Here is a 16,612-nt window from a genome sequence, read left to right as displayed (position 1 = left end):
TCCTTAAGAAAAAGTGAAACAAAATATTTCCGAAAGCACCAATCATTACTTTTAGAAGGGATGCAAATTTAGCTGGCGTTTTAGTCCACAGTAAACCTAAAGGGGTCATAGATACATTAAGGGACATTGCAACCTGTAAAACCACATGTAGTGTGCAAATATAGTGGTAATGATAAAAGTGAAATCACAAATACAGAGAATAAATATTCAGTCTTAAAAAATCTGTCATGTAAGGATAGCAACCTTGTATATGGTATATTTTGCATAAAATGTAATAACATAAAATATGTAGGAGTCAGGTATTTATAAAAGAAAACAGAACCACTTATCAAATATAAGAAATATGAAAGAAAATGAACCAATAGTTCAGCACCTTACAAGAAACAGATACACTTTGGAAGGAAAAGTTTAACTAGATAATGCACAATATAGAAGAATAAAAATAAATAAATGGATAAATAGACTAGATCCCATGATGCCTTAAGGATTAAACAGAAAGGAACAGTAGATTTTTACATCATTAGCTACATAGTGAATTACACCACCAAAGACATTAGATTTAAAGAGAAATAAATGTGTGGTTACCATGGTATCAAAAGGCCTACAAATACCTCCAATGTTTGATTTCAAACACACTTTCCCTTGAAAAAGGTATGTTAAACATATCGAAACTATATATATATATATATATATATATATATATATATATATATATATATATATATATATTATTATGTTAGTTTTATGAGTTTAGTCTATTTCTCAGGTTTATACATCAGTTTGCCCAGCAGAGGGTGCTCTTGCTAGCTCAAGGATGAGATGCTAACATTTGAAGAGAAGAAACTATACTGATCTGCCTCCACAAGTTTGGTGTTTACTGCATGTTTGGGAACAAGGTAACTGATGGTTTTACAGACTGTTAAAATTATCTGCCCTTTTAGATATTGATGCACATTGTCAAAACAAAAACAAAAACAAATAAAACTAATGCTTTGCATGACTAGTATCCTTATACAATTCCTACGCCTGACCTCGTCAGAATAGAAAAGCACCTGGTCCTTTTTTTTTTTCAATTCCTTTTTTTCACCTAGGCTTTAATCCTTGGCTGTTAAAACAAATTATTAACCACATAAAGCAGCTGTATAATTCAGATATATAAGAGGCTGGCAAAATTTAAGCAAAGGTGAATCATTTATCAATTTAATGGTCAGTGAAGTCAGCTAAGTGATTATAATAAGTATTTTGATCAACAGACCACCATGAGAGCTTGAATTTCACAAGATAACATAGAAAGTCCAATAGCAAGAGATAATCCAATAACAGTATATTGGAAAAAAATAGATTGCATTTTACTACTGCCCCCTTACCAAATTAGAAATCACTACCTTTTAGAAACAATAATGGTTTTTTTTTTCTTCTTTTTTCCTTTTAAGTCCCATACTCTCTAATGGGATGCTAATATGATGCTAAGGGCAATAGGGTTAATGAAGTCCATATTTCCAATTATAATCTTTCCATTTTAATACACAAAGGATAACTATGCAATGGGTAATTGTACAGCATCGTCTTGACATAAGACATTCGTTTGTAATGTCAGGTGAGGAGTTGCACATGAAAGCAAGTTGTATTTTTGGTTATTTAAGACGGACAGCCTGTTTTTTTTTTAAAGCAGCTCACTGATGCCTAGGAATAACAATATCCCACTGAAGCATAAGCGTCATGATTACCATTTGTTTGCCTATACATAAACAAAAAAAAACCATTTGCAAGACCATTTTAAAGTCCTATGTCCTAATCTTATACATGGTCCTTACTAACTAATACACACTGCACCCACACTTATTTAGCGACATGCAGTGAAAATCTGATTAGGTCCTTACCACAACACTATTGCCATGCCTTCATACGGTATACTAGGAACTGTAATTATATTCAGTAAGTCTATTCAGCCAGTCCTTTATAAATTCATACCATGATATTCTTATCGAATTACAATGCAATGCAAGACCTCAGCAGGCTGTTCTATAATATTGGTATATAACATGCACAACATTCTTGACACCTGTTTAACAAAGCCCCACTGCTGCTAAAATGCACGTAAATCACACAACAACCCTCCAGGATGTTGTGTCACTTTTTATCTCCGGTCACACTTGCATATACTCAGTGGTGTACCTTTTTGCTTTTCTACAGATAAAGGGAATTTAAAAGTCCTACCAGACAGTGCATATGCAGGTTTAAAATAGGCCACCTGTCTCTGTACACAGTTAAAATAGTGTTAGTTCAGTAATTCTATCGCACAGATTCTCGGTAGTGTATGAAAACAACCAGGTGACAAGTACACGACAGTGTTATCCGAAAAAACTGGTCAAGGAACTGAAAAATATCCTAAAATTGTGATTTAACATACAGAATACACACAGAGTGGCCATTATAAACAGATTATCCTACTATACATGTAATCTTTAACCCATAATCACCTGGGAAAGGAAGTGGGCATGGCAACATTGCTATAGAGACTTTCTGTTGTAGGATGGTGGTATAGGGATTTACAGTCCAAAAAAAGTCAGTTCCTCTTTAAAAGACTTCTTAATATTGACCACAACAAACAAAAAAACCTGGCCGGACCATTTTACTTTCCCAAAAAAAAAATCAATAAATAAATAACAAATTAAAGTTAAACCTAATGTTTAATAATTAAATAAACACTGATTTTATCACACATTCTAATATTTATTTTATGTTGTTGATAATAACTTTAAATGCACAAAACACAAGTCTTCCCAAAATACTGTCAGGTGTGCAGCAGGACACTGCCACCTAATGAGAACCAAGGGAGGTAAAATTGTGCATTTTTGTAAACCAGGTATGCATTGTGTTTCATAGTAGATAAATAGTAGGGAAACAAACACATATAATAAACAAGGTGGACAAGTATGTCAACAGGAATATTATTTATATTATTTGGGGTACAACAACTTTTTTTTTGTTATTGAACATGATATATATATTTTCTGTGTGCATGCTTACGACAACAGCACAAGAAACAGCCACTTCAACCCACAAGAAGTAATGCAAGCTGGATACTGTATGTTGTTAGAGGGATAAACCGCACTTCAGCAGTAAAGCAGTTGAACGGTTAGTACACAATCAATGCTAACAGTGGCTAATGCATAATCAATGAGGCTATGCAACATGCAAACATGTTTGTTTGATTTAAAATACTTTATTAGGTAAAGGAGGGAAGGTGATGCACAGAAGGGATATGTAGTGTGCTTGCAGTATTAAATAATAATATTTAAGATACTTTTGTCTTTTTTGTCTCATCAATCCTTTCCTGATTTTTAGGAAGGCTTTCACCACAGTTTCTTAACTACATGTATTGCCTGCACTTTGAGGTTAAAAGCTTAGAGATCAATCGATATTGATATACCGTACATGCTTATAACAGATGTACAGTCTATAGATATATCTATATATACTATATCATATTATCTAGTAATTATATTATATCTTTAAAGTTGTTTATATATCAAGTGTTGTTAATATAGATATTTTTTTACATTAAAAATGTATTTCACCACAAATTATAGGCTTTAAAAAAATCTATTGACTTTTTAGAGCGGTAATTGCTTTCTCAGTTTGAAGGTTCCTGCAGAAGACTAGTTTAAAAGCTAAGCACAGCAGTGAGTTAAGAAAACCAGAAAGATTGATTCTCTTTGTAAAATTAAGAAACAAAAACACACCATATGAATAGTTGCTTAAGCATTAATTTCATCATGCATTTAAATTTTAAAGATTTTTTTACCTGAAAAACTGCTGGTCTTAAGGTGACAATATTGTACAAAGAAAATGTTGCCGTTTTGTATTAAAATTAGCAACTACAATATTTTCAATACTCCAAGGATAACACAGTGAAAATCGTAATCTCATTGAAAGACCCTTTTCAAATAATACTGCATGCATGGATAGAATACTTCGATTCTGGACTATGTTAATATTCCTTGATTCAGTAAATATACATTGTTAAACTTGAAAAAAATAAATAAATAAATAAATAAATAAATCCTCCATGAAAACATCTGCATATCTGTGTTATTTTGCTTCTACCTGTCAACACTTTGAAAGCACAAGACCATTTTTGTGACTGATGGAAATGTGATAAGCAAACTAGTTTGTTTAATCCTTATTTTTTACCTTCAGATTTATTTATTTATTTATTTATTTTTACATAGAACAGAAAAGACAGTTTAACACCATAGGTGCTAGAACAGAAATATAATCAATCAACAAAAAACAAGGGCAGGGAAATCAATGCATGTGTCAGACAAATATTGACAGAAAATGCCACACACAACATTAAATAAAAGAGCCAACACAAAACATATGCAGAAACCATGTCCAACCAATATTTGGCACATACCATGTATGTGTAAACAACACAACCTGGCTGGACTATTGAAATTAATTCAACTTAGGGGGAAAAAAAAAAAAAATATATATATATATATATATATATATATATATATATATATATATATATATATATATATATATATAGATACACACACACACACACACACACACACACACACACACACACACACACACTTACTTTTAACATTCATTTGCAGAAAGCTTACAAAAAATAACAAAGTGAAAAGTAAATCTAACTTCCTGTTTAAATCAGCGCAGCACCCATCTACAGTATCATAAATATAACATGCTGGCTAGCTGCTGGTAAACCACATAGCTTTAAATTACTACCCCCCTTCTCAAATTCACATGAAAGAAACAGCAATGATGATAACTGTCCTCCACCATCCCAACCACAGTGATACAATTATTAAATATAAAAAATCACTGCACTTAAGGATTCATTTAATATGGTGTTATGCCTTTACATATGCAAGGAGTCAATCACTAGCTTGATACTGTTTTTTTTTTTTTAATTTGTATTATTATTTTTTTTTATTAGCACTGTTATTAATAGACCATAGATAAACTACAGACAGTATTGCTATGGTTTGTAATACGACCATCTAAGTTACCTATCCATGTTTTAATTATTTCAATGCAAGGTACCACTTTTCTAAACAAGTTACAAAATCACAAACACACATTCATTTCATCCGACTAGTTACAATGCAAAGGCACACCTTACCTGCCTCACAAGCAAGTGTTTTCCCCTTGTGAGTACCAGAGGGAAGCATCTCTAGCCTTTCCACTTGACGGTCGGTTTCAAATTACAGAAGCCAAGTCCTTCTATTCACAGAAAAAACAAAAACGCTGTTGGTTCTGAAGTTTAATTGAATAGCTTTTTGTCGATCCTGCTTATTCCTCTCCAGAGGCCACAGGTATTTGGATAAAGGAAGAGAGACGGAGGGGTGGGGAGGTGGCTTAATAAAAAGAAAACCACCTCAATCTTTTGCTGGAGTAAACAGAAAGCGGGATTCTTGCTCCAACCTAGCTCTGCACATGACTGATGATAGCCGTGTGCCTGCAAGATCCGGCTACAGCTCTGCAAGGCGTGAGAGTGAAGACAGAGGGAGAGAAAGAGGCAAGTCATTGGAATGTGACAATGTGTGTACATCAGAGAAAGGGAGAGGGATACAGAGGAGAGGGAGTGGGCTAGTGAGGGAGAGGGAGCAGGGAAGCGTGCACGAGAGAGAGAGGGGAGAGAGAGAGAGAGAGAGAGAGAGAGAGAGAGAGAGAGCACTGGCAGAAAAATAAGTTTATCTCCATGGGATTTTGGTATAATCGGGGTGTTTTTAAGCCTGTAAAATGTTGAAGCCTACAGTAAATTAGAACAGCCTCATGAAAATAATCTCTCATGAAAGTAAATGTTGCTAATTCTATAATGCTAGTAACATAGTTTATATAAAGTGTTACAGGAGGGTGCTGGAGTTGTGAGGTTTGACTAGACTCCTAGCTGTGCCATAGGATTGACAAGGTCTAATTCCTAAAATGCAATTATTCATTTCTCATCAATCACCCTGCAGGCCTTTGATCATAATTCATTGCAGTCCATGTCATTTCAATTAAATTATTTTCTAAAGGACTGTATCATCTTTCGTTGGTCAACTTGACATTTAGTACACTACAGTAAAACGAACACAGGTTATGAATAGTAATACAGTGAAGCTGCCTCAAGATATAGTACAATACACCAGACTGAATCCATAAGATTGAGTTGTCTGATTTGAATGGCACCGTTAAACATTAAGCTTCCAAAACCTTCCGATAGCAAGATACCCTTAAGCCAACCATGGGGTTGTGCAAAACATAAATAATCAATTATTTCAGTACGTTGCAGACGAAAGCCTTTCTTCAGCGGTGTAGAAAGTAAAGTAAACACAGTGCAGGGAAAAATAAACTGCACTGAAATCAATTATTTTGTATTTATTTAAACCTTTTGTGTACATCCAAACTATATATATATATATATATATATATATATATATATATATATATATATATATATATATATATATATATATAAATATATTTATAATTTATAATAAATAATGTAGTTCAGGTCTCACCCTGTACAGGGGCCTGATTGAAGGAGGACTCCCAAGATTTAATATACTATATGTATTTTTTTTTAACACTTTACATTTTTCTAATATAGATATATTATGTTAAGTGAAACCTATCAATGCTCGATTAGAGAGCATGTCATGAACTATAACAACAGAATTGGAATTATGCATACCTTAAATGTATTAACATGGGGTACTACAGTCAAGCTCATGCAAATGCTTTTCTGTACAGCCGTAGTTCTTCTCTTCCTAACTTGGTGAACTATAGATGGTAATGCCCCCGAATCAGGGTTCTATTGCTTAAGTAACACCGATGCTAAGATATATACAAACTCTATAAACAGATTATTTAATTCTGTGAATAATAATAGATAAAGCACCCTATCACCAAGTCCATTTTACTTGTGAAGAAGGTGATAGGCTGGTGTTAATTTGTCAGATGTCCCCTGTTCCTTCCCTTTGTTCCCCCAACTGACGTCAGACTTGGCAGTAGATTCTGTCACCATCTGAACCGTGCAGAGGATGACAGAAATAAAAGGCACACCTTCCAAGCTGAGAAAAAAAGCAAAATAAATAAATAGTGAATATCCACTAGCCCTGAGACACAATGCCGAATTTACACATGATGTTTTATATTATTATATGGCCAGGTTTAACGGAAATATATCCCTCCCCATCAAGTGACAAGATCAAAGCCAGTGCTTCTACATTTTACTATCCTCAGAACTTCAACCAGTATTCTTTGGGGGCATATGACCATTAATTTTACTATGGAAGCTCGAACAAAGACTGGTTAACCTTTCGAGAAAGGCCCTTGAGACTTCACACATAAATCTGACTGCACTGGGCCACACGACACAGCCAGAGAAACGCTTAAACATCTCTTAGTTTCAACAAGGACATGTCTCGTTATGTTTTAAATAGAACTACGTCTCCTGTTAAATGTATCTTAATACAATGTGTGAGCTGAATCCCTAATGCTCATAATTCTCATTGGGCTATAAACCTGCAAACAGTAGCACCATGTCTTTATGCCTGATGTTTTTATGCAGCGTGCTTGCAGAATTCAGCAAAGGGTAAGGTATTACACATGTTTCTTCATAGCATTATCAGCAAAGGCAGTGGGAATTGCTATTTAATGCTGGTGTCCTGGAACCACCTGATATTGCACTCAAATCAGATTGACCTCATTTAACTTTATATTGCCATCAAAAAAATGTTTTCTGAAAAATTGATGATGGAAAACAATTGACACAAGCATTTTAGCATTCAGAAAATTTTATTAATTTGGTAATGAAAATCAATAACAGGGGTTTGATATCTGCGTAGGTTTTTTTTTTTTTACAGAAAATGAAATTGTGGGTTACCAAGTTGTTCCAGGACACCACTTACTATTGGTTACAAAAATGTGTTACACATCACCTAAATTGACTGAATTATTAGTATGAAGATACACTCTGATTTGAGCATAAACTGGGCATAGGACATATCCAAGTCCATATTACTGTTGTTCCAAAACAGACATACAGATAGTGCCAAGCAGTAATTTATGCCAAAGGAAGACCCCTGAGACTAATTTAAACAATCAGTGACACATACAGTTATCTACTGAAAAAGTAATCTGTTTGGTACATTTAAGTTTGTATAGTTTTCCTTAAGTAACTGATTTTAAATATAGTCATTCAGCATCAATATGAGGCAAATCTACTTTACTGAAATAACTGACAAAGATTTTGTATTCAATCCATTGTAAAGAGTTCAATAATTGTAAAACACATTAAGAATGACTGAAATATGTAAGATAATAGAACATTTTAGAAATACAGACCACACAGGTACACATGTGTATGGCTTTTTTAAACATCTGTTTTAAGTAAGGAGCTGCAAGTGAATCCCCCCCCCCCCCAAAAAAAAAATAATTCTGATTAAATCACTGCAGTAACCCTGTCAGATGAAACTAAAAGGCGTTCTGCCTCTCTCCCAGTGCTTTATCACAAGTTAATTTAAATAGGACATCAAAAAAAAAAAAAAAAAAAGATCCTCTTACGTGTTTTTTACCCTGTAGTGCATTGTAGTTTTCAGCATCACTCTCGCATCGGTCTCATCCAGCATAGCTCATAGACCAAATCAGCTTCCCAACAGTGATTCACCTTCTAACACTAGTTAGATTTTTGCTAATTAGCATCTGACGTGTGAAGAGAATATGAGAAACATTTGCATGATGAAATGAATGGCTCCTACAGTTAACACCAGCTGAAATCCAATCGACCTAGAAGTGATCAAGGATGTACTTGAATAGATCTACTGTAAGCAGTTCCCGCAAAGAGCGTTTCATTAGTTAATCCTGATATTTTATTAGGAGCGAACAGAGGCACCACATAAAAAATAATGAAAAAGAAATTTTCCTTTCACATCACAAGTAATCAAATCAAAGCCATAAACAGTAACAGTAATTATGTACAGTTCAAGAGAAGCATGTATTTGAACAAAGACGTTAATTACTTGAGTTTGATTTTGATGATGATGAGTTATCAGGTTACAAAACAGTATTGCATCAGTTTTGAATCGGTTTGCAATGAATCACTATCAGTGCCAAAAAGGTGTTCTTTTAAGCGAAGTTCCTATTCCTTTAGGCGGTGCATTAATAATGGAAAAATTCAGTTTCACCACAAGGTTGTTCCCTAAGCCAAAGTGTTATCTTAATAGGTGTTCCTATACACAGAGACTGCTGTACTGACATTCACTGTTGTCAGTAGATTTAATTTCAAAACAACAATATTGACATTACAGAAAATACTTAAAAACTCATCCTTCCCTTTCCCTCAGGATAAATGTGCAGGAAGGGATATTATTTTGGATTTTACTATAGCTGCACCTGGACACAGACTTGCAATACAAGTGACTAATATATCCTTGGCCCTCTTTTTTTTAGTCAAATCAAACAAAATAGCCAGGCCAATCAAATTAAATTGTTCTTTGGCGGAAACTAAGAAATGTGACTGTGAAATAATATCTTCTGTGCCAAATCTTTCATGACACAGCAGGGGAGAGACTGCGGGGAAGGGAAAGGGGTTTATAATAAGGTTCTGAATTTAATCCAAATTATGATTTAGTGTGATTGTTGATACAGATGTTTGTGTGTGTGTGTGTGTGTGTGTGTGTGTGTGTGTGTGTGTGTGTGTATATATATATATATATATATATATATTATATATGTTCAGTAAAACAAAAACTAAAATATTGTCTAGAATGCAAGAAGAATTTTCATTTTAACCGAAACCCTTGATTCAACATTCCTATAATAGCAAAGGTTCTGGCTCCTCAGAGGGGGCAAGCCTCAGTTATAAACTATCTGCTGTTAACCACAGTACTAGCAGTAGCAGACCACATGGTCTGAGCACAGGTTTTAATTTGACAGGTCTGTCCTATCTGCTATAACCACACAAAGTACAGTACTAGCAATGGCAGATGGTGTAGATCCCTGGAGGAGTTGGGTAAATAAAACTCCTGCCACAATGATGCCAACTGGGGGTTCTCAACCACCAGATAGGCACTTATTCAAGTCTGCTGTTTCTCAATTGGTTGTGAAGGAATCATTCTTTGGGGGGAGGGGGTGTGGATTGGGGAGGGAAACTTGAAGCAAAGTTTATATTTCAGAATGGACAATGGCACTTTTGAGACTGTTTCTCAGAAAACATCAGAGTTTGTGACATCTTGGGTATAGAAGGACCTACCAAACCGAGAGGCTGCTAGCCCTCTACACAAATTGATCCAATCGTCTACTCTCCATAGTGTTGAAAGTGCATTCGGGGGGGGGGGACAGGATTCCAGACATGTTGCCTTTTGTCAGCGTAATGTCAGTGTAATGAGTAAAATGTTCAGTAGGCGGTTTTGGAGTTTCATTAGTATATACTGTCTGGTAATGTAATAAACCAGACAGACAGTAGGGGGTCGTAGATATCAATTAGGGTTGTCAGCACCCTGCTTGAATTGACAGTTGTGAGAAGTAGACATTTATTTCAATGGAACTAACTGCACTTAACTTTTGTTGCACTAAATGTCTAATGTAGGACTTGTTTAACGTACAACATTCTTATGGTAATATCACTCATTGACTTACACTTGGGTATTTTATACCGAATTCATAGCACTGAGGTCCAGATTTATAAAAGAATTACACGTTTTACAACAGTAAAACGGGCACTGAGGTTTCTGAGTTCTTGTATGGGATTTATAAAACACACGCAATTGCATAAGCACGCAATTAAGACGTGATTTGCAGAGGCAATGTCTCTGTGCGCTTTAGCCCTCGATGCATATGTAATTCTGTATATGCATATGTAATTGTGGGGCGTTTCTGAACAAAATCGCTAAAATTGGGAGGGGATTTTTCAAATTAGGTCTATTAAATATTCTGTCCAATTTATTAAAGCTGACGGTAATTGCAGGCCTCGTATTTGCGTGATTATTTTAAGAACTCTGAAAAGCAGGCGTTAATTTTCCGCAATCAGACAGTAGGCTATATAAAAGGAAAGGTGATTTGGGAGACCAGTCTGCAGCAAGAAGGAGACATCGTTTTCAAGGACAAAGAAACAATTGATAACATTTTACAAAGAGCTCATTTTTTAACCCTTCTGATCAAGTCAGTTTGTAAATTACGGTTTATAATTCGTATTGTTTTGCAAATTCCAATTTTTCATAGCTTACATGACAAAAAAGAAAGTATGCAAATAGAGAATTTAGAATCCCAAATAGAGAATATAGAATCCATATAAAAAGGTCTCCATACAGTGGCAAATGAGAACCTTTAATTCTAGAGCACAGGCATTATTAGAAGAACAGTGGAGGAGATTAAGAAAAGATGGAACGATATTCTGTGGCGCACGAAAGAAAAAGTCTCATACACATGTAATACAATAGAGCTCATCCTCCACAGTTATTTTAGTAATGCCTACAGAATTTATATTTTGTAATATGGCATTCTGGTATTTAACAATACTGGTTCAGGCAGTATTGTTAAATTTGAGTTTGAAAGAAAATGGTAAAACTAAAAAAAAGGCAGAGGTACAGAAGATGCAGATAGTCTGTAGCTAGAGCAAGTACAGTACAGCTGGTTGTAGGCACATCTGACTAATGTAGCTATATTATAGAACACACAGATATGTTTTAAAATCATACATTGTCAGAAATACAAACATACATAAGAAATAGGAGAGATGCAACTGCTTAAGAATTTAAGAAGATATAAGTCAAACTGAAGACTGTTCGTATGAAGCTGTATGGAGTTATTGTTGTTGAACATATTGCTGTACAATGGAAGGATTTTGTCTGACTGTCATGGATGTAAGTAAATACTTATTGTTTCTGAAGTTTGAAAAGTCTACACGTCAGTGTAACAGGGTGAGGAGCCCTGTACATGTATTTGTTTATTTATTGTTAGAACGGGGTCTCCCCCTCTGCTCCTGTGTCTCATTTGTGTTATTTTGTATTTGTGTTTTATGATTTATTTATTGTATTTATATGTGATGGCGAAGGCTGTGCATTTTTGTTTTGTTTGAATATGTTCTGGCAGAGGTGAGGTTGGCAGCTCAGCCAGTTACGAATTAAAAAACTCATGCAGATTTTGGCCGAGGGGTAATGAGAGAATTGATAGTTAACCCCTCGACCTTAGTAAATAAAAGCCTGCAGCTCTCTGCACTCTGGATGTGTGTTCAGAGGAGAGAACAGAGCGAGAGCAGTTTAAAAACAAAAAATACACACAGGATCAGTGAAAGCGATCTGCCCAGCCTGACCTGTGTGTCTAGTTGTTGTGTTTGTGATTTGTTTTGTGTATCTATTTTATTTGCTCTTTGAGCAGTGGGTTTTTTTTTGTTAAAATATTTTATTAATTTTTTTATTTAAAAATAAAAATGGTGCAAGCTGTGCCTGTTGCACCACAGTATTTTCCTTTGTTTTTCTTCCTGCATCTGACCTGAAATCACCACTCAGCCAACCCTGTCACAGCCTGAAATTATTCTACACGAAATAAGGAGTTGAACTAATATGCAATTTGCGGTGAGGGGTATTTAATCTGTTTGATTTTGGAATCGCCTACTTCACAAAATTGGTCTATACAATAGGTTGTTATTTTGATGCTGAGTTAGGCCGTATTGAACACGCTCGTTACATGGCGTTTTGCGGCCGGTTTTTCCCCTTTATAAATTTGGGCCTGAGTGTCTTATCTTCTCACTTGGTTTCTTCGTAACAGGTCCGCCATTGTCGATATTAATACATATTTTGTTCATCCTATACTCTTAATTCTCATTTGTAATAGTGTTATCCTTCAATACCAGGACACGGTACAGTTTGGATAAAGAAACAATACACAGGGTCCATATCAAAAGTAGCTGAATGAAATCAAAAAGGAAGTAGCACATAACTAAACTATTAAAAAAAAAAAGGAATGACCAATGCAGGGCTCATCTAGTGTCCTTGCTAAAATAGTCCTCAACTCAGTCATTTTCATTTAATTTTGCTATATACCAACATGTATACACACACTTACTTTGTAATACACTGTACACATTCCAGTAATCGCTGATTTGAGTCTCAACAAGAGTTTTGCTTTTGATGATGGCTACAAACCCATGCTTTACTTAATTTTCTAAAATCTCCCTACACCCTGTATCACAGTGAATGAGAGGTTGAACTGTTGATAAATATTAATTATTAAGACATCACACAGTAGGATCCTGCCAATACTTATTTCATACGACTGCTTGTGATGTATTTTATATGAGAGAGCTTTGCTGTACATCTAAACTTATAACTTGGAATCCAACAATAATGTTTCATTTTACAGTAAAATGTCATTCTGTGGTGCTGGTGCAATGCATGGTTTAGCCTCTTGTGTGCTCTACTTAACCATAAAATAACCCTTGTTGACAGACTAGTTTGTCTCCATTTTCCAGAGGCACTATCACATGCTTCCTCCTCCATTAAAAACTCTTTCTGGTATGACAATAAAATCAGCAGACCTCTGCTACTACTTACAATAATGCCTGTGACACATTCATTATAGCTCAGAGAGCAAGACAGACATTTAAAACAGGTGTTCACCTTTGTTTTCTAATAATATTTAATGGTGCTGTAACACTTCAGGTTTTTTAAAATATCTTTAAGTAAGGTTTTAGTCACAAGCTCATGGTGGAAATCTGTAAACAAGCCTACAAAGCACAGTAAAAAAAAAAAAAAGTATTTTTGTTACACCTAATGTGGGATTGTTACCTCCATGTTGCTACAGGTATAGTAGCAAGGGGGTAGCTACAGCTAAACCCAACTAAACTATGGAAGATTGTAAAGTAAACAAACCAGCCAGCCAAACAACATTTATGATGAATCAAAGAAGGATGAATTATGGAGAAATATAGAGAACATTCATCCAGAAATCATTCTGGGGCAGCTTTAATGTGTCTACAATAACAAAGAAAGGTACGAGGGCACTGCAGCTTAAATTTTTTCGAAAATGTCTTCATGTTTTAGGGTTAAATCTGAATAGAGTCACTTGATTTTAACCAATCATTTAAGCAACAACCATGTCCATATGCTGTTTAATTACCAACGCAAAGAAGCTGCGCCACAGGGAATCGAAACAAATCTAGACAACACCAATCGATCAGGGATTTATTGGTTGACTTAACCGGTAAATTATGGACAGAAAAAAACAGACGATCCATCCAGACAATTTCATTTGACCATACAGATCTCTTTAATTTGTCAATTTAGATTCTCAATATCAGAGTCCAGCAGGGATTCAAAGCAGCAGAACAGGACTGTTAGTGACTGGGATTTTGTTAAGGAGGTTGTTTCCACAGCTGTCAAGCTAATGCAATACTATTTTTCTTTCCAAAGTTCAGAAGTTTGTCAACATATTTCCTGAGCTACAAGGGTAATAGTTTTTGTTTCACCTACTGTATGATTCCTATTTGGACGCTTTTGGATGCTGTTAATAAAATCCTCTGCATTTGATTTTACTGGAGTTAAAATATTTCTGTAAAGTAAGGTACTGACAAACTGCTTTTTCAACTTGTATTTGACAATGGATAGGTCTTCAAGGCCACGGAGCTGAATTTTTTGTGAGATAATGAAATAAACGGCACATGATCCTAGGAGACTGCTACTGTTTTCATAAATATTAACAAGCAAGGTGCAGCCAGCTTGTCACCATTCCGAAGCAGATTGGAATTCTTAATGTTTCCCAATTTTCAATATTTGCAAATGTTTATAGCTGACGTTTTTAAGGATGTGTACTTGAAACATTTCACATCCCATTTGTATGCATGATTCTTTTTTGGATGAGCTGTCTGAGACACCTTCTGTTTTGTGAAATGCTGGATTCACACTTTCTGATTGCGCTGGGAATGCTTTAAGCAACCACAATGCTGTTCTGCTGTTCTTACACATTCATGTTGCGCAAAGTCACTTGACAAGTCTCAACCGGAGACTATGAGGGAGCAAAGTCCTGGGACAATACTGCAACTCTTGATTGCCCCACATTTGCAGTGAGAAAGTACTGTGAACTCAAAGTGAACAACTGACAAAGGCAATGTTATCCCATGCATGCTACAGACTCAATTTAAAGAGACAGAAGCTGCCTTATCCAACAACACTTTCACTTGAATAGGGCATTATGTAGTTCTTGTAGTACCTTCATAAATGCTACTTACACTGTATAATTATGTGCATAATCAATCATAATCATTTTAAAAAGTGACAAACATATGACAGTTTTGTCAAACGCATTGTCATTTTATATATATATATATATATATATATATATATATATATATATATATATATATACACACACACACACACACACACACACACACACACACACACATGCATGCAGTGTCTACAGAAAGTCTACACCCTTTCAAAATTTTCATCTTTTGTTGCCTTATAGCCTGGAATTAAAATGTATTAAAATCGTGTTTTTTTTTTGTTGTTGTTTTTTTTTTATCTAATCTTAAACTAATTAAAAAGCAAAAACTGAAATAGCTTCCACCCCTCTTGTCCACCCCTCTTGTAATAGCAACCCTAAATTAGCTCAGGTGTAACCAATAACCTACAAAATCACACACCAAGTTAAGTGGCCTCCACCTGTGTTAAATTGTAGTGATTCACATGATTTCAGGATAAATTCAGCAGTTCCTGTAGGTTAGCTCTGCTGCGGTAGTGCATTTCAAAGCAAAGACTCAACCATGAGCACCGAGGCGCTTTCAAAAGAACTCCGGGACAAAGTTGTTGAAAGGCACAGATAAGGGGATGGGTATAAAAAAATTTCAAAGGCCTTGAGTTATTAAGAAATGGAAGGTGTATGGCACCACCAAGACACTGACTAGATCAGGTCATCTCTCCAAACTGGATGATCGAGCAAGAAGGAGACTGATCAGAGAGGCGACCAAGAGGCCAATGGCAACTTTGCAAGAGCTACAGGCTTTTATGGCCAAGACTAGTCAAAGTGTGCATGTTACAACAATATCCCAAGCACTCAGCATATCTGGCTTACTCAAGAAAGCCCACCTTGAATCCTGTTTAAAATATGCACAAAAATACTCAGGAGATTCTGTAGGCATGTGGCAAAAAGTTTTGTGGTCTGACAAAACTATAACTGAACTTTTTGGCCTAAGTGCAAAGCGTTATGTTTTGCTCAAACCCAACACAGCACATCACCCAAAGAACACCAAACCTACTGTGAAGCATGGTGATGGCAGCATCATGTTATGGGGATGTTTCTCATTGGCAGGGACTGGGGCACCTGTCAGGATAGAAGGGAAAATGAATGGAGCAAAGTACAGAGAAGTCCTTGAGGAAAATCTGCTGCCCTCTGCAAGAAAGCTGAAACTGTGATGGAAGGTCACCTTTCAGTATGACAATGACCCAAAGCACACAGCCAAAGCTACACTGGAGTGGCCCAGTCAGAGCCCCGACCTAAATCTAATCACATTTGTGGCATGACTTGAAGATTGCTGTCCATCAATGCTCCTCAAGGAAATTGACAGAGCTTGAACAGTTTTGTAAAGAAG

At 35.5% G+C, this 16,612-nt stretch overlaps 1 protein-coding gene across 11 annotated transcripts in view; it reads right to left on the bottom strand.

The window, feature by feature from the left end:
* LOC121324203 (teneurin-2) overlaps positions 1-16,612 on the bottom strand; it is a 460,344-nt gene that overhangs the window by 230,339 nt on the left and 213,393 nt on the right. The window contains exon 1 of one of the 11 annotated variants that reach the window (XM_041265817.1): positions 5,165-5,570. The exons of 9 other annotated variants lie outside the window; for them this stretch is intronic. In XM_041265817.1, coding sequence (XP_041121751.1) covers positions 5,165-5,213 — 49 coding nt within the window. In that variant the 5' untranslated portion in view covers positions 5,214-5,570. Of the gene's footprint in view, positions 1-5,164; positions 5,571-16,612 lie in introns of those variants that run through there. One more of the 11 variants, XM_041265811.1, reaches the window with a different exon arrangement.

This window comes from Polyodon spathula, chromosome 12 (assembly GCF_017654505.1).
Source record: "Polyodon spathula isolate WHYD16114869_AA chromosome 12, ASM1765450v1, whole genome shotgun sequence".
NCBI classification, from domain to species: domain Eukaryota; kingdom Metazoa; phylum Chordata; class Actinopteri; order Acipenseriformes; family Polyodontidae; genus Polyodon; species Polyodon spathula.
The sequence above is the reverse complement of the archived record's forward strand: the minus strand, read 5'-3'. Positions and strand labels throughout refer to the sequence as shown.